This window comes from Procambarus clarkii, chromosome 63 (assembly GCF_040958095.1).
Source record: "Procambarus clarkii isolate CNS0578487 chromosome 63, FALCON_Pclarkii_2.0, whole genome shotgun sequence".
Taxonomy (NCBI): Eukaryota; Metazoa; Arthropoda; class Malacostraca; order Decapoda; family Cambaridae; genus Procambarus; species Procambarus clarkii.
In genome coordinates, this window is record NC_091212.1 from 13962540 (window position 1) to 13984229 (window position 21690).

Genomic DNA, 21690 nt, shown 5'->3' on the forward strand with positions numbered 1-21690 from the left:
ACTGAGTGATTGTAACCTATCCACCGCTGCCCACTGGATGGGGGGCGGTGTGCAAGACAAACATATCAATTGTGACACTAGCTCTCCACATGTCAGTTGCTTAATTTAGAACCTGTACTTGAGGTCGATCTCGAACTCATTGTTGATGTGACGACTTATATTGAATTTTGTAACTAGCTCATCAAGATTGTAACTTGCTTAGCTAAATGAATTGTGGGGTTCAGTCCCTGAGCCCATTATGTGCCTCTGTAACCCTTTCCACTACCGCCCACAAGATGGGTATAGGGTGCATAATAAATGAACTAAACTAAACCCTTCACTTTCTAGTGTGTGGTCTGGTCAACATACTTCAGCCACATTGTGACTCATCGCCTGCAATCTTTCTAAGTAGCGTGAAACCCTATTTGTTTCATCCTAAAATATCAGCTTCAAGAAAAACAAAACAACAAAAAGTAAATGGTCAACTCTAAGGGGTCCTTTATCTATGGAGGTCACACAAGGCTTTTTTTTTCCCACCTGATGAGGAAAAAAAAGGTCTCTCCAAACGGTTATGTAAATTACGTTCCCAATTCATGCAAAGCCACGATTATCGTGGCCCACCAAATGGAAAATTAAATCCGACTTTTTTTGTTAAAAAAAGCTTATTCAAAAAATACATTACTGATCCCGAGCGAGTTCCTGTTGTCGGGTTACGTGATAGGCTGTTGTGGGTGGAGGGAGAATGTTGTGGTGGTGGGTGGTAAGGAAATGCTGTGGTAGAACGTTGTTGTTGTGGTAAGAGAATGCTGTGGTAGTGTTGTTGTTGTGGTAAGGGAATGCTGTGGTAGAATGTTGTTGTTGTGGTAAGGGAATGCTGTGGTAGAATGTTGTTGTTGTGGTGGTAAGAGAATGCTGTGGTAAAATGTTGTTGTTGTGGTGGTAAGAGAATGCTGTGGTAGAATAATGTTGTTGTGGTAAGGGAATGCTGTGGTAGAATGTTGTTGTGGTAAGGGAATGCTGTGGTAGAATGTTGTTGTGGTAAGGGAATGCTGTGGTAGAATGTTGTTGTTGTAGTAGGTCTATGATACTGATAAAACTTGTTTTACCTTAATATACTGAAGCAGTTGACGAGGTGTTGTCTGGCGGCGTGAATAAGGACACCTGATGGTCCGTCAGGCACCTGTGCCCTCCTCGGGTACTAGCAACATCGTACTGAGAATGTCGACTTAGGCCAGCGACTTTTCTAGAGTCTCCTAGTGCCTATTTGTCTCCACAATCGTGCTACTTTTCCGCTACTTTTATACCTAACTCATTATTATTTGTTTTCTTGACTTGCATCTCATTAACAAGCAAATCACGATTCATCTAGTTCATATTGTCTTGATTTCGTTCATTGGAAATTATTGTTATCTCAACTCAGAATTAGCTTTTATTTACATCGTTGGTTAGTTAAAATGTGTAAATAATTTTACCCCATTGTAACTATATATTTCTATAGTTGCCAGGTCACTGTTTTCCAATAGTTAACCAATCTACTTTCACTTTTGTTTCTGTCTAAACCGCGTCACTACTTTTTATTCACGCCAATTATAGGTTCAGAATTCGCTCTTGATCACGATTATCTTATATTAATATTTATTAGATATTTCTTCCAGCTTACGTCAAAACAGTTCATTTGGGCACCCAAAAATTTAATTAGCTGCTGAACAATTTCCGGGCATACACTTTTTATCCCTTAAATTACATTTTTAAATTCCTTCCCACCCCCAAAATAATTCCATTAGTAATCACATTAGCAGCCTATTACTAAATATTCGCATTTTATATAATTTTATATTCTGATCTCAAACGTTGATTAAAATTCCTTAAGCAAGATATAATAGCAACTAGCGATTTTTGGCAATACATATAGTTAGAACTTTATTTCCACAGTGGGAATTTATTTTTAAGAATTATGTGTAACTGCTTCGCGTTCTGCGGAAGTTGAGGGTCATGATGTTTGTGGTGTACCCAGGCACTTGTTTATATTAGCCCGGGGCAGTGCTGGTGCTGGGGTGGGCGTGGTGCTGGGGTGGGTATGGTGGGCGTGGTGCTGGGGTGGGTATGGTGGGCGTGGTGCTGGGGTGGGTATGGTGGGCGTGGTGCTGGGGTGGGTATGGTGGGCATGGTGCTGGGGTGGGTATGGTGGGCGTGGTCCTGGGATGGGGGCTGGTGGTAGGGTGGGCATGGTTTTGTGACAGGCCTGGTGCTAGGATGAATGGACTTGACACAGACTTGGGCTTCGTGCTGGGGTGAGCTTGGTGTGGGTGGGGTGAACTTGATAGGGGGAGCTGATCTTGGTGGAATGGGGGGGGGTGACATGTTGGGGTTGGGCGGGGCGGGGGGTGGGTGGACTTGACGAAGAACAGGAAGCCTCGCCTAAGTAATAGCCAAGGTGTTCAACCCACGTGGTGATTGGACATTTTGACAGCGTTGGCCGCGCACTGTCAAAGGTACTTAATTCCTGAGCTGGTGATAGTCGCTGCTGACACTCACACTGCCTGGCACACTGGCCAGCTGTATAAGGCCTTCCTCACAGTCCTTCGTGACAAGAAAGATTGCCATCACAACCAGAACAACAGTGCATGACCAGTACACCTGTTTGCTAATTCAATGCTATTTAAACAAATAATTTCATCAAAGTTCAAGTAGCGTAACATTCGTCCTGCTAAATATTTTCCAACTCATCGAGCAAGCATAAAATCATTGAGGATAATTTTCCATTTCACGTGACGTTACGAGGATGGACGTGTTAATGAAGTCGATAATCACCACCTCCACACAAGGTGTCGACGGAACAAGGTACGCGCGTCCGACCTCCTCAACGCCAGGCGGGTGACTGAGTGTCTGGCCAGGGTTGCCAGATTCAAATTGCTAAAAGTAGCGAGCTGACGGTCTAAAAGTAGTGAATTTGTAATAAGAGTAGCCCAATTTTTTGTTTAGTGACTGATACGGGTTTCAAAGTAATCTATTATGATATATAGAGTACATTAAACGATTTTAATTGTTTTATTAATATTATCTCTGCATATATATATATTTAACCAATATGATAATAGGATAACTTACCTATATTTACTGTTTGAAGCTTAATACGTGTGAAGTCCTTCCACGTCTTTACAGTTGAAGATTACCAAGATCTTGATCTGCATCCACAACCTCGTTCTTAAATACTGCAGACTCATATTTAAGCATTGACATGAGCGGTTCAAATGACGAGCAACAAGTTACATTTTCTTTAAGATATGTTTTGATTCTCAAGACTGATGTCAAAAGCTCAAGTCCCATTCCCATTCAAGATTTCTCAGTTTAGTTTTCACAGACGTTACTCTCGAAAATATCCGTTCAACCAGGGCATTACTGATTGGCAAGCTGTATATTTTCAACACAAACTCAGCGAGGTCAATCAGTATGGGATCGCCAGCAGTGTTCTTGACAGTTATTGTCTTGGTCTAAAATGACGATTCAGATGTCGGAATTTGTCCCTTACAAATGTTGGACTAGTCAATGGTATTAGTAGGCGTCATTTCCGAAAATGGTGGCCATGTAAGCTAAGGCATATGATAGGTAACAGATTTTTCACCTTTTTTTATAGTTTCAGCATTACTTAGAATACGAGAAAGAAGGTATTTGCAAGCTTTCACTAAAAAATTATCGCATGTTTCTTGAACATTTTGAAACTTTTCCTGGGTTGTAAAATTGTTTTGTCTGTTAGTGGCCAGAAGTGTTGAAAACTCGTAACCAAAGTCAACTTTCTCCAGGGGCAGATGCATAGAATTGTAGTCCAAATTAACATGAAGCTTTGCATGATGAGGACGAAAGATTCTTCTGAGTATTCCAAGAGTGAAATTTTCTAAGACAGTGTGAAGGCTATACTGATCTGCTTCATCTTTTGATAAAGTAAATTCATCCTTTCAAAATCATTTAGGATTGGTTTGAGACATGTGAAATATAGCTTATTGGAGGGATCAGCGTACATTGAAAATAGTTGCCTTGCAACATATTTATCACAAGAAGAAAAAGCTATTTGGTAATGAGTTGTTAGAGAACCCCACTGATCAAACGGCCGCTTTACACTACCACTCCTTGCCAACCATCGTCTTCCTGACAAAGGTATTAACTATAAGGGATCTTTCCCATCATTTATCAATCTGTAAATTTCTAGATAACTTTCTCCCCTTAATGAAGATCTGTGGAACCAGGTGTAGCTTTTGGGATGAAGTATTATTAACAATTAAGGTTGGGAAATCTATTGCCCCTGGGGAGGATTACCTTGCCTTGCGGTTACTTTTTCTTTCAAAGGTTCCTATGATCAATGTCCCCAGGGGCCGGTCTCTGACCAGGGCTCCTGCGCTAAGTGGTCTAGTCAATCAGGCTGTTGGACTCGGCTGTGATTTGTACAGATTATATTATTAAAGCATAAATAATCATCATTGAGTTTCTTAATATTAATAGCCGAAAGTAGCCCAACTTGCGTTTAAACTAGCCCAAAAAGTCGCAAGTAGCGAAATTAAAAATTTGGGAGCGTGGGGCTCTCAAAAGTAGCCCAATTCGCTACTTGTAGCCCAACTGGCAACCCTGGCTCCGCGCTCGGTCCTGCTGGATGCCTCGGCCAGCCAGCCAGCCGGCCAGCCACACATCCAGACGTGCCGCTGAATGCTTAGGCTACCTACCAGCTTGTCAGCCAGCTACCCAACCAACCAGCCGGCCGGCCAGTTGGTGTAACACGGCAAGCCGGCCAGACCAGCTCTCCGGGGGGATGGAATTAAGCTAATCTGCAGTGATAACATCCTGAATGGACGAAACCTGTTTCGTTTATACAGAATACTGACGTGAGGCTTCGAATCCTGAATGGATTTAATAGAGCATATTTATATTTCTTTATATATATATATATATATATATATATATATATATATATATATATATATATATATATATATATATATATATATATATATATATATATATATATATATATATATATATATATATATATATATATATATAAGAAATTATACTCTTATAATCCCTTCCCGCCAAACACACACCGAAACTACGATGTTGGTACAACGTTCCAACAAGTTTTAACACCTCCTAACCAGTTATAACAACCAATATAGCAAGTTGTAACAACGTTCTAATACGTCATAAACACGTTAAGCCAAAATGTAACAACTTTATTACAAGTTGTAACAACTTTATTACAAGTTGTAACAAGCGGAAAATAGAGACAGTTTCGGTTTGTGTTTCCAGGGTTATAATAGTTTATTGTTGTTGTTTTCCAATCGACTCTTTTGAAGTATATTCGAGGTCACACACTTTCGTGTAAGCGATAAATTACACGGGTTGATTACTTCGTGTGATCTTAGCGCAGGAAGAACGTGTCCGAGTTAGCTCGTAAATGCCACAAGTGTACTAATTGCAAGCTTAAAGTATGCAACATTTCCGGTTGTGCAACCACACGAATAATAACACTCCGAAACGAGGGAGGGCGAGTCTTCACTTAAGAGTGAAGTGCTCTCTTCCTGAATATGTACACACTCCTATAAATAATAATAATAAATTATTATTATTATTATTGTCCATAGGCTTGTCCCCAGCAAGGCCAAGCTGATTACTCCCAGTATAGTGACCAAACAACCAAAAACAGGTGTTATAACTTGAGAAAGTGGACTGGTTCGCTTCTCACCCATTTATTTACGAATAAATGGGTGAGAATTGTAACGAAAAATGCATGCGTATAAAGAAAAAGTGTCAAAACAGCAGCACTCAGAATGCGTCATATGTACACACAGAAAGTGGCCTATGCATGCAGGTAAATCCACACGTCAATAAAGATCACACATATGCATCCACACACGTACAAACACGGTCGTCACCGGCTTCTCTCAGCTGCATATTACGTCAAACATTAACACATCTTCCTTTGTTCCAGTGACTCCTCCCTTTCACACAAAAACATAAACACAGCGCTTGCGATTCACAATTCACGGACCCAAATTCGATTCCAGATTGAGTCAAAGACAATTTGGCAGAGTCTCTATATATCTGATGCCTCTGTTCATCTAGCGTTAAGTAGATAACCTTGGAATTAGACAGCTGTTGTAGGTTGAATGTGCGGATGTATGTGTGTGAAAATGAGAGATATATAATTGATTGATAGCGAAAATAGGTCGGGAATCAGTACATTACAACCGCCCGTTACAAAAGGAGTATCCAAGAGCTAAGAGCTCGATCCTACAGGCACAAATAGTTAGTACAATAGAGTAGTTTTCTCTCTCTCTCTCTCTCTCTCTCTCTCTCTCTCTCTCTCTCTCTCTCTCTCTCTCTCTCTCTCTCTCTCTCTCTCTCTCTCTCTCTCTCTCTCTCTCTCTTTATTTCTCTCTCTCTCTCTTCTACAGTTCCCTTCCCCTTCAGAGTGCCAGGCTTGGTGTTCATAGGTCCCCCTTTATGAAGTCTTGTGTTGCTTATTTTGAGACGTAAGAGTCTAGGTACCTGGCTCTTACAGCTCTTGGCCGAGCAGCACCTGTGTACACTCACACCTTCACCACTGACTCCGTGCATTATTAACTGCCCCACGCATCTCTCTCCCCATTGTCATCATCACTCATCTTCAGTCATCACTATAAATCGTGACTAATCATCATCAATCACCTTTGACAACGTAATTATTAATCATCATGAGTCATCTATGTCAATCATCGTTATCGTCAGTTTTATCATCATTGTCATTATCATAATTACTTATTTCACGCACAATCCGCATCCTACACATTCCATCCTTCATCCTTTCTCGCGATACTACAAGCTTACGATTCGAACCCAATTATTCAAATAGGTTTATTGAGGTATAAATACACACAAAGGGAGCCCAATTATTGCGCTAGGCTTGCAGGGAGCTGTCATCGCGAGGCTGTTTATCACTCGTCACACTGCTGGAGGAGGATGAGCTGTGATCTGCACATCAAGGCACCTCGGGCTCACCATAGCCCGTGTTACTTGGAACTTTTTGTTCCAGGTAGCGAATCTTTAACAACAACAACAACTGCACATCATCGTCTCTCACGCTAGAATGTGTGCTGTTGAAGATCCGGATGTGTTGTTCTGCACTTGAAAAGAGTGAAAGAGAGAGAGTTTTAAATTACGTCTTTTTATACGGAAAATATGCAAATGAGTGAAAATGGCGATTGGTTATATTTTGCTTAAATTGACCTGTAGTTTTCAAAATACAAATACATCGGAAATATGACTATTGAGTGTTATTTTTTAGCGGAATTCAGGGTAAATGCACATATTTGGAGTTTTAATTACGACTTTTTATACCAAAAATATGCAAATAAGCTGGCATGGAAGACACAGCGAGGTAAATGACATTATTAAGAAGAGCCTTATCACAGCCGGTTGTCCAGCAGAGAGAGAACCTCGTTACCTAATGCCCCGCTAAGAAAGCTGACGAACCTGTCGGTCGCCCAGATATGGGATCACAGTGAACCCCTAGAAGAATGGTAGATAGTTGGTGTGGGACTACACATGCGTTTCACCTTTGGCCAACACCTATGTTAAGGTGTTCACCAAACACCCCCTCCCCTGTCCCCATCGTGGGGGGGGGAGGGGTATGCCTAGATGATTGCTCCTCAGGTAAATTTCAGTAAATTGAAAAAAATAGTAATACCAAGCCACCGCTCGTGTCTTGTAAAATGCAAGTTACAAATAAAAAATAGCAAATAAGTACAATTAAAATACATTAAAAAGCAAATACAGTATACCGAAACAGCATTAACTCTTGATATACTCACATATAAACTTTAATTATTATAAACGTTGCCCGAAACGCTATGCGTATTAGTGGCTTTAGGTATTGTATGTACTAGCTCTATCTATAAATTCAACTGTATGTTTGTACTTTTACCTGAATAAAAATTGAATTTGAATAAACGTACACCCATGAATAAACCCATGTTGCACGTAAAGGAGCCTTCAAAGATACCATCTGCCAGGATTTAGCAACAGACTGGAAAATGTTATGCTCACCTTTGCATTATGGGTCCATTAAAAAGAAATGGGAAACTTGGAAACATGTCCGATATAAAAGCAGAGAAATTTATGTAACGATGACCAGATTAAGGCTGGGACACACCAAACTAGCAGCACACAGCTCTAAGTACAGAACAGACATCAACGAACTCTGTACTCACTGTCCAACCCGTTCTCGCAAATTCGTAAAGTCAATATTGACTTATTAACTACGTGCATAGGTGATATACTAAACCTAATAGATACCCTTAAAAAGATTCATAGAAAACACCGACCTTACCTAACCTTGTTAGTATCTTAAGATAAGCATCTTATTGCTTCGTAATTACAATTATTACTTAACCTATACCTATTATAGGTTAGGTAATAATTGTAATTACGAAGCAATAAGATGCTTATCTTAACATACTAACAAGGTTAGGTAAGGTCGGTGTTTTCTATGAATCTTTTTAAGGGTATCTATTATGTTAAGTATGTCACCTATGCACATATTTAATAAGTCAATATTGACTTATTAAATTTGCGAGAACGGGTTGCAACGTCAGGTGCCTGAAACAGTCGAACACTATCTCCCGCACTGCTTCCGACATTATAGTGCCAGAGTAAATTTCAAACAAGTCTTTATCGCACTTAAAATACCCTTCACCATCGAGCATATATTAGGAGGCGGTGACCACTCGTCACAAGAAAAATACCAAATAGTCAAAGCACTGGCTAAATATCTCCAGTCGACCAACAAATTGGGTCACATCTGACCCGCGCCACATTTATACCTGGCGCCACCAACAGCTAAACACAGAAAACAACTGCCTCGTCGCAGCACCAAGGATCAGCTGACACCATAAACACAACACACCGTCCTACGGTGCGGCAAGTCTCCCAACAACACACCTCTGTTTTAATCACCGTTCCTCTATCTACAGCACAACGCAACAAGCACCTTGGTAGCTCCGATCATCTTCAACATAAACGGGTCCAACAACATCAGTACTGGTGCAGTCATCGGGAGGACAAACCCTTCATGCAAACTGCACCTACTATCAAGAAGAAGAAGACGAAGAATAAATGTAAACTAAATTGAAATAGAACCACTGGAAAATTTAACATTTAGATTAGTTTACCATGAATAATATTCTCTGGCCTAATAGTATTATAGAAAATGGTTTATAATAATGGGGAGACTTAACATTTTATTTTATAAATACCTAATTCAATTAGCAACACATTACTTACTATCGACAGGATTAAATCAGGGGCTCAGCGGTCTCCCACTTGTTAGTGGGAGACCGTCTCTTGTGTCGTATTTTGGACACGTGGTGTATGTGTCATATCTTGGACACGTGGCTCATGTATCAAGTCTTGGACACGTTGTGCATGTATCATGCCTTGGACACGTGACGCATAGATATATGTATTTGCAATGTATATAATTATTTGTCTACTAAATCAAATTGTGATTCATTTGAAGGACTTGAAGTAGATGAGGGTAGAAATAGCCTAAGCTGCTCTATCCTTTCATGATGTATTTTATTATCTCAAAAAACTTACTTGAACTTGAACCATATATGTAGTTTCCGTTGTCGGAGCGTAGATGCCTGTGTACATATATACTTTAAGCTTGAATCGGGGTCCTCCCAACGTTGAACTACTGAGCCTGAACCTAGGATGCAACCCCACAGCAGTTGCCTAATTCCCGGCCGGCTACCTATTTAATCGCTGATAGGTGAACAGCAGCAATGCAATAGGTTCATTATGTGAAAAGAAAACGCGGCTAAGTAAATTTCCTTCGCCTGGGACACGAACCCGGGAATCCTTGACTGTGAGTCGAGACCGTAGCTACCTATGTTTCGAGACCTTATTGTGCATTTAATAATTAATACATTAAAAATTTATTTATAAATAAATTAAAGCAATAAAGGAAAGAGGGAAGGGGATTGCAAAGAGTCAAATCACACGCTGAAAAAGAGCATACTGACATGAATAAAAATTAACATATAGTACGGATGTGCCGACTTTCAATTAACATATACATCGACCTCAAATGTTAACTAGATAAATATATATGTTTATTGACTGGGCGCCAATCCTATTGTCCGAAACGCTATGCGTGCTAGTGGCTGTACAAGAATGTAAGAAATCTTGTATATATATAAATAAATAAAACAAATAAATGAACATCAATATATTTTTTATATGAGGATAAAGCCAAGTCCTGGATCATATACTTGTGCTATGTGGGATTTATATTTTCTGTTAGGTGAATAGAGGCTTTAGGTTCAAGGAACATATTCAAACGTTTTATCCTTCGGCTTCTCCAAGTTGGTCCTATCTACAGTAATGTGTTGTTCATTGCATTAAGTAATTCTAAAATAAAATATTAAGTATCCCCATTTTCATAAACCATTTTCTTTAGAATGGCCACAGAAAACGTTTGATGGTAAACCAATCTAAATATAAACTTTCTAATTTGGTATTATTTCAACTTAGTTTATATTCCTAATTGATTAAGTTTATATGTAAGAATTTCAAGACTTAATGTTGTATCGGTATATAGCATTTATAATATATATGTTATTACTAGTTATTTACAATTGCAAGTTTGTAGGGCAAATTTAGAAGTCACAAACCATATCTTGGCATTAAATATTATCATAATTTATTAGAGTTTAAATATATAACGAAGATATATACAAAAGTACAAAAACAATTAGAATTTATTTTTAAAGTTACTTAAGACAATTTAATAAAAATGCATGAACAAATTTATAATTTGTTTAAAGTTCACATAAAATTTCATGACCTTCTGCAATAAAAAACTTACGTTTATAGTTCCTTAAGGCTTGATTGAAAATAGTGCTTTGAGGTTTATGAAAAAACCTTTCTAAATTTTTGCCGGATGACACATCCATAATATAAACATCAACAGCTGAGATATCGTATAAGAAGTGTAAAAGTCCCCTTGGGTATTAGTTTAGATTTGCTAGTGAGCAGTTCCCAGTCATCCTGTTGGTGATTCGAAGGTTACTCCCATTATGGTCTGTGGTTACTGAGTGACATCATCTTTCAACTGAGCAATATCCTTTTGTGGGAAAACTAATTGCATACAGCTTTCTGCCTCATAATGACTTGCAAAAACTGCAACTGATCTCAGAATATATATATATATATATATATATATATATATATATATATATATATATATATATATATATATATATATATTTTTTTTTTTTGAGATATATACAAGAGTTGTTACATTCTTGTACAGCCACTAGTACGCGTAGCGTTTCGGGCAAGTCCTTAATCCTATGGTCCCTGGAATACGATCCCCGCCGCGAAGAATCGTTTTTTCATCCAAGTACACATTTTACTGTTGCGTTAAACAGAGGCTACAGTTAAGGAATTGCGCCCAGTAAATCCTCCCCGGCCAGGATACGAACCCATGACATAGCGCTCGCGGAACGCCAGGCGAGTGTCTTACCACTACACCACGGAGACAACCACAATGTATATGAGGTTTATAAGCCCTACCAAGAGAGATAATGGCAATTCCGAGCATCATAGAAGAACCTCCATCCCTCTTACAAGCTCATGTGCCTCTATAACCCTTTCCACCACCGCGCGCGGGATGGAAATCTTCCAAGAAATGGCATTTTCCAAGTAACTATCCCTATTTTCTCTCCCAAGATGATGAATAAACGAGCAACTCGTGCTTCGGCTTGAGGCAAAGTACAATGCCTTAAGCCAGATCCACTCTGGCCACAGAGAGTGCCTTCTCCTGAACCTTTCCCACTAATGGTTCCTTACGCCAGTCTACTGCTGCCGTCGGAGTGGCTGTGACAGCGAGAACTCCGTGGTGCAGTGGTAAGACACTCGCCTGGCGTTCCGCGAGCGCTGTCATGGGTTCGTATCCTATCCGGGGAGGATTTACTGGGCGCAATTCCTTAACTGTAGCCTCTGTTTAACGCAACAGTAAAATGTGTACTTGGATGAAAAAACGATTCTTCGCGGCGGGGATCGTATTCCAGGGACCTGCCCGAAACGCTACGTGTACTAGTGGCTCTACAAGAATGTAACAACTCTTGTATATATCTCAAAAAAAAAAAACTCTGCTCCGAGCAGGTGTACATAACTGGCTCTATCATAACACGCATACGCGCACACATGATCTTGTTTCCTGTTTCTGATATACGTAAATGATCTCCCAGAGGGTATAGACTCATTCCTCTCAATGTTTGCTGACGACGCCAAAATTATGAGAAAGATTAAGACAGAGGAGGACAGCTTGAGGCTTCAAGAAGACCTGGACAAGCTGCAGGAATGGTCGAACAAATGGTTGTTAGAGTTTAACCCAAGCATATGTAATGTAATGAAGATAGGGGTAGGAAGCAGGAGACCAGATACAAGGTATCATTTGGGAGATAAAATACTTCAAGAGTCAGAGAGAGAGAGAAAGACCTGGAGGTTGATATCACGCCAGACCTGTCCCCTGAAGCTCATATCAGAAGGATAACATCAGCGGCATATGCCAGGTTGATAACATAAGAACGGCTTTTAGAAACTTGTGTAAGGAATCTTTCAGAACATTATATACCACATATGTCAGACCAATCCTGGAGTATGCGGCTCCAGTATGGAGTTCATATCTAGTCAAGCATAAGACTAGACTGGAAAAGGTTCAAAGGTTTGCCACCAGACTAGTACCCGAGTTGAGAGGCATGAACTACGAGGAGAGACTACGGGAATTAAACCTCACTTCGCTGGAAGACAGAAGAGTTAGGGGGGACATGATCACCACATTCAAGATTCTCAAGGGAATCGACAGGATAGATAAAGACAGGCTGTTTAACACAAGGGGCACACGCACTAGGGGACACAGGTGGAAACTGAGTGCCCAAATGAGCCACAGAGATATTAGAAAGAACTTTTTTAGTGTCAGAGTGGTTGACAAATGGAATGCATTAGGCAGTGATGTGGTGGAGGCTGACTCCATACACAGTTTCAAGTATAGATATGATAGAGCCGAATAGGCTCAGGAACCTGTTGATTGACGGTTGAGAGGCAGGACCAAAGAGCTAAAGCTCAACCCCTGCAAGCACAACTAGGTGAGTTGTGACAATTAGCGATAGACACACACACAAACACACACACACGTACAGGGGCCTGTGGCTGAGTGGACAATGCTCTGGGCTCGTAATTCTAGGGGTCCGGGTTCGATCCCCGGCGATGGTGGAAACAAATCGGCAGAGTTTCTTTCGCCCCCTGATGCCCCTGTTGCCTAGCAGTATATAGGTACCTGGGAGTTAGACAGCTGTTACGGGCTGCTTCCTGGGTGTGTGTGTGTGTGTGTACTCACTTAATTGTACTCACCTAATTGTGCTTGCGGGGGTTGAACTCAAGCTCTTTGGTCCCGCCTCTCAACTGTCAAATCAACTGGTGTACAGGTTCCTGAGCCTACTGGGCTCTATCATATCTACACTTAAAGCTGTGTATGGAGTCGGCCTCCACCACATCACTGCCTAATGCATTCCATTTGTCTACTACTCTGACACTGGACACTGTGTGTGTGTGTGTGTGTGTGTGTGTGTGTGTGTGTGTGTGTGTGTGTGTGTGTGTGTGTGTGTGTGTGTGTGTGTGTGTGTGTGTGTGTGGTGTGTGTGTGGTGTGTGTGTGTGTATGTGTGTGTGTATGTGTGTGTATGTGTGTGTGTCAAAAAAATCAGTTGATTGATTGACAGTTGAGAGGCGGGCCGAAAGAGCAGAGCTCAATCCCGGTGAATACAACTAGGTGAATACCAGCTTGCTCCCATGACACATCCCATGACACATCCCATGACCCCATGACACATCCGTGTACACCTGCCCACCTGCGTGGGCAGGTGACTGGTTGAATATTCGCTCTGGGGACTTTCCCAGTGGAAACACCCAGAAAGTAAGGGGGTTAAAAAGTATACGAGATGTTGGGGAGAGGGGAGTGAGGAGGAGGAGGGGGGGGGATGTTGAGGAGGGGGTGGAAGTGGAGGAGAGAGGAAGAAATCTCCGAGACAGGATTCCACAGGGCTTCCCAACGAGGCATGCACACCACCACCATTCTTGAATTCTATCGCTGTCAGGTATTCTAATATATTTATTCTCGAGTGGTTTAACTGCTCGTTGATGTTCAGGCGAGGAATCCAAATAATTGATGACCGCGAGGTACAATATCACGTCGTATCTGACGCCGCCACGATAAGACGTTTATTGACGTCTTGGCATTTGGGCGAAGAAAGCCGGGTAACATTAATTAACGCAGTCAACACCGGAGCTCACACGATACCTTGACACCGGCGGAGTCACACCTTCCTCCGTAAGATGCACCAGTCTGTGTTAGTGTGTGTGTTGGTGGTGGCAGCACTGACGGCACCGTTCCTCCCAAGGTGCCAGGCCCAGTTGGACATCCTGGCACCATTACTGGGCGACCAAGTTAAAGGGTAAGCAAATTAAATTCTCTCTCCTGGTATTTTGCGGGTGATATAGCTATCTGAACTTTGCATGGCGGGGTTAGCAGGGCATCCATCAGGCTGCATGGCTGCATCCGGCTTCAAACTAGCAATCGTATATTTGTTGACCAGATTACACACTAGAAGGTGAAGGGACGACGACGTTTCGGTCCGTCCTGGACCATTCTCAAGTCGATTGTGTGACTTGAGAATGGTCCAGGACGGACCGAAACGTCGTCGTCGTTCCTTCACCTTCTAGTGTGTGGTCTGGTCAACATTCTTCAGCCACGTTATTGTGATTCATCGCCTGCAATCGTATATTTGTTCTATAAATAGTATTTGCTCAAATATGAATAACTGCTATTAATATTTAAGCACCTGTTCTAGGTCCTTTCCTGAGCGAATATTATGCTTAACAATCACGGTATTGTTAACAGGTTGTTCCGACAAGGAGAAGCGGTGCTGTTAGACCACTACTGTAACTACTCCGTGAAACCCAAGTTCAGGAAGTGGGAGCTTTACTATGACGGTAGTTTTTGGTGCCCGGGCTGGACCAACATCAAGGGTGAAGGTGGGTTACAGTTCTTGCTGTATTACACTACACATGTTGACCAAACCACACACTAGAAAGTGAAGGGACGACGACGTTTTGGTCCGTCCTGGACCATTCTCAAGTCGATTGTACACATCGCCGCATTCGACTTGAGAATGGTCCGGGACGGACCGAAACGTCGTCGTCCCTTCAGCTTCTAGTGTGTGGTCTGGTCAACATATTTCTGCCACGTTATTGTGACTCCTCTGTTGTTAAAGATTCGCTACCTGGAACAAAAAAATCCAAGTAGCACGGGCTATGGTGAGCCCGTACCTTTGTGACTCCTCGTCTGCACTATACACATCGCCAGCTGAACCACCTGGCGCAGTCCAACTGTCCCTCGTCATGCGCCATTGTATCTTCTTTTATCTTTGCTTTTAGCTATAAATAATAAATAAATAAATGTTTATTTAGGTAAGGTACATACATACAAAAGATTTTACAAAGTTTGTTGGATTAATAGACAGAGCTAGTACATACAATGCCTAAAGCCACTATTACGCAAAGCGTTTCGGGCTGGTCATTTTCTCATTTCTGGTCATCAGCTCATTTCATTACTCTGCTTCTACAATACTTCCCATATAAATGGCCCACTGCTAAACATCAAATGCTGTCAAAGTTTTATTCTGTTCCTTCAAGAAAATACTTAATGGTATCACCACCTGCTAGCATTTCGTGTAATTATTGACCAGCTTACATTAAAAATCGCACAAAATATTCCTTAAAGTAATATATTTTTACATCAGGAAATCACACATACATAAGTATTTAAAAAAAATCCACAAGGGCCGTGACGAAGATTCGAACCTACGTTCGAATTCAGTGGAATTTTTGGTTGCAATTCTTATACCATGTCGTAGCTCAGTCCATTAAGGCAGCTTCTAGGATGCTCTCGGACGTAGGTTCGAATCCTCGTCACGGCCCTTGTGGATTTGTTCATTTCATACATCACACTATTGTGATTTGTGTGTGTGTATATTACTTTGTTTCATGTAATAAAATATTTGTATTCCCTTACAGCGCTCACCCGCAGTCAAAGCTCTGTAGTGAACAAGGCTACTGAGGACTTCATCAAGAAGGCCCAAGCGAAGGGGCTCATTTCGGATGAGGAAGCCAAGAGCTGGTTTGGAGCTAACTAAATCATCCTTCCGTGTCCTTTACCTCCGAGGTTTCGCACTTCGGCAGTCATTTATGGATTCCTAACTACAGTCGGTGATTACCTGCTGGCAAGATAACAGATAATGGAGCGGTTGATATCTCGACAGCCCGTTTTCTCGAAGTGCCACAAAAAAAAAATATAAAATGAGGGGTAACTAAAACAAATGAACACAAGCCACCCCCTTCCCCCTGATCCAACCAATGTGTGTGTAGAAAAAGCGTGGACTTATATGTAAGCCGCTACTTTGTATAGTACCCTTTATTTTGTACGTTGTAGACCAAAATGAGGTGCATAAGTTGGGAGGACAGGTTTATCATTTTTCTGCCCATTCATAAACCAAATGTATTCTATACAGGGGCCGTCTATAAAAAAAAAACTCATGTAAATTTTGTATAAATAATTTTGATAAATTTATAAGTACATTTTATAAATTAATAAATACTGTTTACAAATTTATAAATACATTTTATAAATTTATAAATATCATTTTACCTTAAACTAATAAATTACTCCATTAAATCATACACAAAACAATACTATTCTATATTAACATAAAGTACATAGGCGTAGGTTAGGGAATTAGTTTCCATTGAAAATTACTGGGGTGAAGCATTTTTTTTTTTAAACAGCGTTTTTTCCGTATAAAGTGAGCAGAACACTTAAAGAACCAATCTCGATATAATGTGAATAATCTCGATCGATGTGGATATATATTATGCCCTAATACCTATCCATGAGCGTCGGTGGATAAAGCTACAGAGACACATAATAGGCTCAATGACAACACTATCTCTTTTAACCCCCATGTAACGCTGTCAAACTACTGATGACTTCAAACTGACTGGTTTTTTTTAATTAAGTTACCCCTAAAGACGTTTCAGAAATGTTTTATAGAAGACGACAGATATTCTTGCTTTGTCGGGCGAGCCTTGGCGAATATACTAAATATTAGTCGTATATTTATAATTGAATATTATTTTACTTTGCCTTTCCTGTGATATATATATAATGTTTTATTCTTGTATCTGTGCACTCATGTGACAAGATTGAATCAAATAAATAATTTAAAAATTGGTAATTTTTGTTTTGTTGAGTTTACGAATACTCTACATAATTTAAGATATCCGCCGAGAGTTGTATTCTGCTTTTCAGTGTGAATACACGGAGTATACTTTAGCACTGGACTATGTTCGGGGCTGAAGTGTGCTTTCTGGCTGGTTATTAAGGTATTCTGGTAGCTTAATAACCCTCCAGAGGTTGATGGGGGTATTAAGTCCAAAACTAAACCAACCCATCGCACCGAGTGTATGACACTTGCATGTAATGTGTTCCGGTGTATGACGGATGTAATATGTATATGTGTCCCACAACTCCACAATATACGTGTACACCCCCTTCACTACCGTTGTCCCTCTTTAACCTGTTAAAAACAAACTTCACTACAACCAAACAATGCCCTGAAAAGTCACGCTGAGCAGTACAGCAAGAACTAACCTTATCATGTAACTTACGCACATATACTCTATCAAGCCTAGAACCATAATTGTGTCGAACACGCACGTATTCGAGGATACTACCGTTCAGGGCTAGTCGCATCCAGAGAGAGCAGCTGTACATTAGGATAAGGAATAATTGTATCAAGAAACGAAACTCTCGGACTCAAAATCATGATCATTTATCTTGATATTAATAAAGACCTTAATGAGAGTCCTTTTAGCAAGCAAAGTTATCGTGTTCTCAAGAAAGTCGCAGGTTTCAAGAGGAATTCAAGGTAATCCTGAAGTAGTATATATATATATATAAGAGAGAGAGAGAGAGAGAGAGAGAGAGAGAGAGAGAGAGAGAGAGAGAGAGAGAGAGAGAGAGAGAGAGAGAGAGAGAGAGAGAGAGAGAGAGAGGAGAGGAGAGGAGAGGAGAGGAGAGAGAGAGAGAGAGAGAGAGAGAGAGAGAGAGAGAGAGAGAGAGAGAGAGAGAGAGAGAGAGAGAGAGAGAGAGAGAGAGAGAGAGAGAGAGAGAGAGAGAGAGAGAGAGAGAGGAGAGGAGAGGAGAGGAGAGGAGAGGAGAGGAGAGAGAGAGAGAGAGAGAGAGAGAGAGAGAGAGAGAGAGAGACACTGACTCACTTTACTTTCGTCCTTGTGTTCCGGACGAAAGTATTCTTGCTGGTGAGTCAGTAAGGTGTTGTTGTGGTCTTAATAACCCTCCAGCGGCTGATAGTCGTTAAACTCCAACACCAAACTTGTAGCACATCAAGTCTCTTAACATTTTGTACATCTTGTTCCCGCTTAAAAGTACATCTGATTTATGATATTTAACCAAAGAGGACATTCGCAACTATTTGTTTAGACAATTGAGACCATTACTGTCGAGAGTTGCACAAGTCAAATGAATGGACATTCCGAATGTAAAATTTAGTAGGAAGAAGTTACACTTGATCCATTATAACATTCGTCAGTAACGGATCTGTTGCCTGACGTCCGCTGAGGTCTGATCCCAGCCCGCCCAGTTAAGGCTTCCCAACGTCAAGAAACCGTCGTACTAAAGTGCCCTTATATTAACCTACCAGAAGACCCAAAAACAGAAGACGGGACAGTATGTCAACCCTTCGCGAGCCGCTATCGATTTTCTAGTAACGACGGTTTTTGGCCTTAGATAGCGCATACGTCAAAATGCGACGTTCTATTAGGAGAAGTCCAGAGTCCCTTCCTCATTCCTAAGTTTCACGTTTTCTCCAAAAGCTCTACTCTGATAGTGATCTACAACATTCCACCACACGTCAACGGTACAAAGTTACACACTCACAGGATCCCCCACCCCCAGGACTCCCCCCAAGTCACAGGACCCCCCATTCACAGGATTCCCCATCCCCAGGACCCCACATCCCCAGGACTTCCCCAACTCACAGGACCCCCCACTCACTGGACCCCCATTCACAGGAGCCTCCACTCATGGGACTCCCCACTCACAAGATCCCGCCCATGAAACCAAAGCAGCTTCTTTCCTAGTTCGGGGTGAACGGCCACCTCATTCACATGACCAGATTGTTCACAAACTTTCAATTTAGCGGCGCCATCCTTCAAACTGTTCAAATCAAAGGTCTGTGTTTGTTTTATAGAAATTTTAGGACGTTTGTGTGTGTGTGTTTGATGACGATATTAATGGTTACATGTTCCTTACCTTGGCGGCCAGGGGGCCAGATTCACGATAGCACGTACGCAAGCACTTACGAACCTGTACATCTTTTCTCAATCTTTGGCGGCTTTGTTTCCAATTATTAAACAGCTAATGAGCTCCGAAGCACCAGGAGGCTTTTTATAACAATAACAACAGTTGAATGGGAAGTTTTCATGCGTGTAAACTGTTTAATAAATGTAAACAAAGCCGTCAAAGATTGAGGAAAGATGTACACGTTCGTAAGTGCTTGCGTAACTGCTTTCGTGAATCTGGTCCCAGGCCTTGTACAGGAGGATCTAGCTGCCTCTTGTATGAGCAAAGCGTTTTCACCCTTGTACAGGTTCCCGAGCCTACTGGGGCTCTATTATATCTACATTTGAAGCTATATTAGGAGTCAGCCTCCACCACATCACTTCCTAATGCATTCCATTTGTTAACTCTGACACTGAAACAAATTTCTAATGTCACCGTGATTCATTTCCATACTCATTTTCCGCCTGTGTCCCCTCGTGTGAGTCTCGCCCGTCTTTCTCCACCCTATCAATTCCTCTTAGAATTTTGTATGTGATGATCATGGCTTCCCTATCTCTTCTGTCTTCCAGCGACGTGAGGTTCATGCGTGTATACTTGTCGGGTTGATGATATGTCCTTAAGCGACTGTTCACAATTTTTAGACACTCACATATGCTATTCAATACTGTGTGTTGAAGTGGTCTCGGCAGCTTATTTAATAACGTGTGTTGCTGTGGCATTGAAGCTTGAAAGTGGGCAGGATACGTTTTATCCAGTCACCCCTCCATCACTGTCATGTCAACGCCTTGCAAAATCTTGAAATTGATATTTGTAGGTCATCAGTAAATGTTATATATATATTTGGCAATTTATGCGTTTTTCATTTAATGTATCTTTAGAGTTCATCCAGAAGAGGATCACACCATTGAATATAAATATCTAAGATCGTTATTACTTATTCAGAGGCGTTAGTACCGTACTACTTATATATAGGTCCTTTGTCAAATTAAATGTGTTCATAATTGTTGACATTTGTAATCATTAATTCACTTTGTGTATGACCTCAAGCACGGTGTTTGAGCCACACCTCCGCACTGTGTTGCACGCTGTATCTTCCACACTGTGTACATGTAGATATCTGTCATTTATAACACACTTGGCAAATATCAAACTGAAAATAAATTTTGGATTTTTTTTTCCAAAACAGTAACTTAAGGGTCCTCTGGTAGGTTAGGAAGGCAGGAAATTCTCCTAAAGTTTCAAAACGTCATGAAAACCGTTCATTGAAAGTTTCCTCTCTTAACCTTACCGAGTAAGCTAGAGGACTCAAACAGAAAACGGAACGGTACATCACATTCGTGAGCCGATTTCATTTCAAATTACATCCATTTTTGGCCATAGCGCGCATACGAGCGAAAAGCAACGTTATTTTTTTAAGAGGACGGAGTGAAATGTCTCTGTGGTACAGCGTCACGGTCCAGGCCGTTCTCTGCTAAGTCAGTACTATGATTGTTCAGCACTTCGAACGGACTTGAGAGAATACCAAGAGTTGGGATATGAGGATGGAGAGAGATAACAGATGTCCAATCTAAGGGGGGTAGAAATAGCCTAAGCTACTCTATCCCTTTGAGATATATTTTTTTCTTGTCTCAATAAACATACTTGAACTTGAATATCCAACCACTTGGACAGGCAGGGATCGAACGCCTATCCTACCTGAAGCGAGGCCATCTCTCAACCGACCAGTGTAAGTGGATTTAGAAACTTTATTCATAGCAACTTTTTCAAATTGTCACAATAATAGACGGACTAAACAATGAATTCAATAGAACAAGGGGACACGGATGGAAGCTGAAGACTCATGAGCCATAGAGATGTTACAAACTTTTTTTATAACGTAAGTGTAGTGGGAAAAGGGAATGACCTCAAGGAGCAGGTTGTAGAAGCAAGCTCCATTTAGAATTTTAAGAGTAGATATGATAGGGTATTAGGACAGGAATCAAGGTCATCATTAGACAACCGGGGGGTTAGAAAAGCGGGTCCAGGAGCTAGTGCTCGATCTTGCAGGCACAAGTGAGTACACACACACACCACACATATACTGTTGGACCTATACTGTTTCTGATATATGTAAATGATCTCCCAGAGGGTATAGAATCGTTCCTCTCATTGTTTGCAAGATTAAATTATGAGGAGGATTAAAACAGAGGAAGATAGTAGGAG

At 41.0% G+C, this 21690-nt stretch overlaps 2 protein-coding genes across 5 annotated transcripts in view; one reads left to right on the forward strand and one right to left on the reverse strand.

The window, feature by feature from the left end:
• Positions 1–2865, reverse strand: part of LOC123769514 (protein inscuteable homolog) — a 168180-nt gene extending 165315 nt beyond the window's left edge. For 2 of the 4 annotated variants that reach the window (XM_069308748.1, XM_069308743.1), the window contains exons 1-2: positions 2794–2862; positions 1086–1735 (exon numbers count right to left, since the gene is read on the reverse strand). The gene's annotated coding sequence lies outside the window, so the exon portion shown is untranslated. Of the gene's footprint in view, positions 1–1085; positions 1736–2790 lie in introns of all 4 variants that reach the window. The other 2 variants (XM_069308746.1, XM_069308744.1) reach the window with 2 other exon arrangements.
• An 11479-nt stretch (positions 2866–14344) lies between these two features.
• On the forward strand, positions 14345–17362 carry LOC138354478 (anti-lipopolysaccharide factor-like). The gene is made up of 3 exons (XM_069308749.1): positions 14345–14524; positions 14971–15104; positions 16146–17362. The coding sequence occupies exons 1-3, from the start codon at positions 14406–14408 to the stop codon at positions 16262–16264; spliced, it is 372 nt and encodes a 123-aa protein (XP_069164850.1). The 5' UTR covers positions 14345–14405; the 3' UTR covers positions 16265–17362.
• The last annotated feature ends 4328 nt before the right edge of the window (positions 17363–21690 follow it).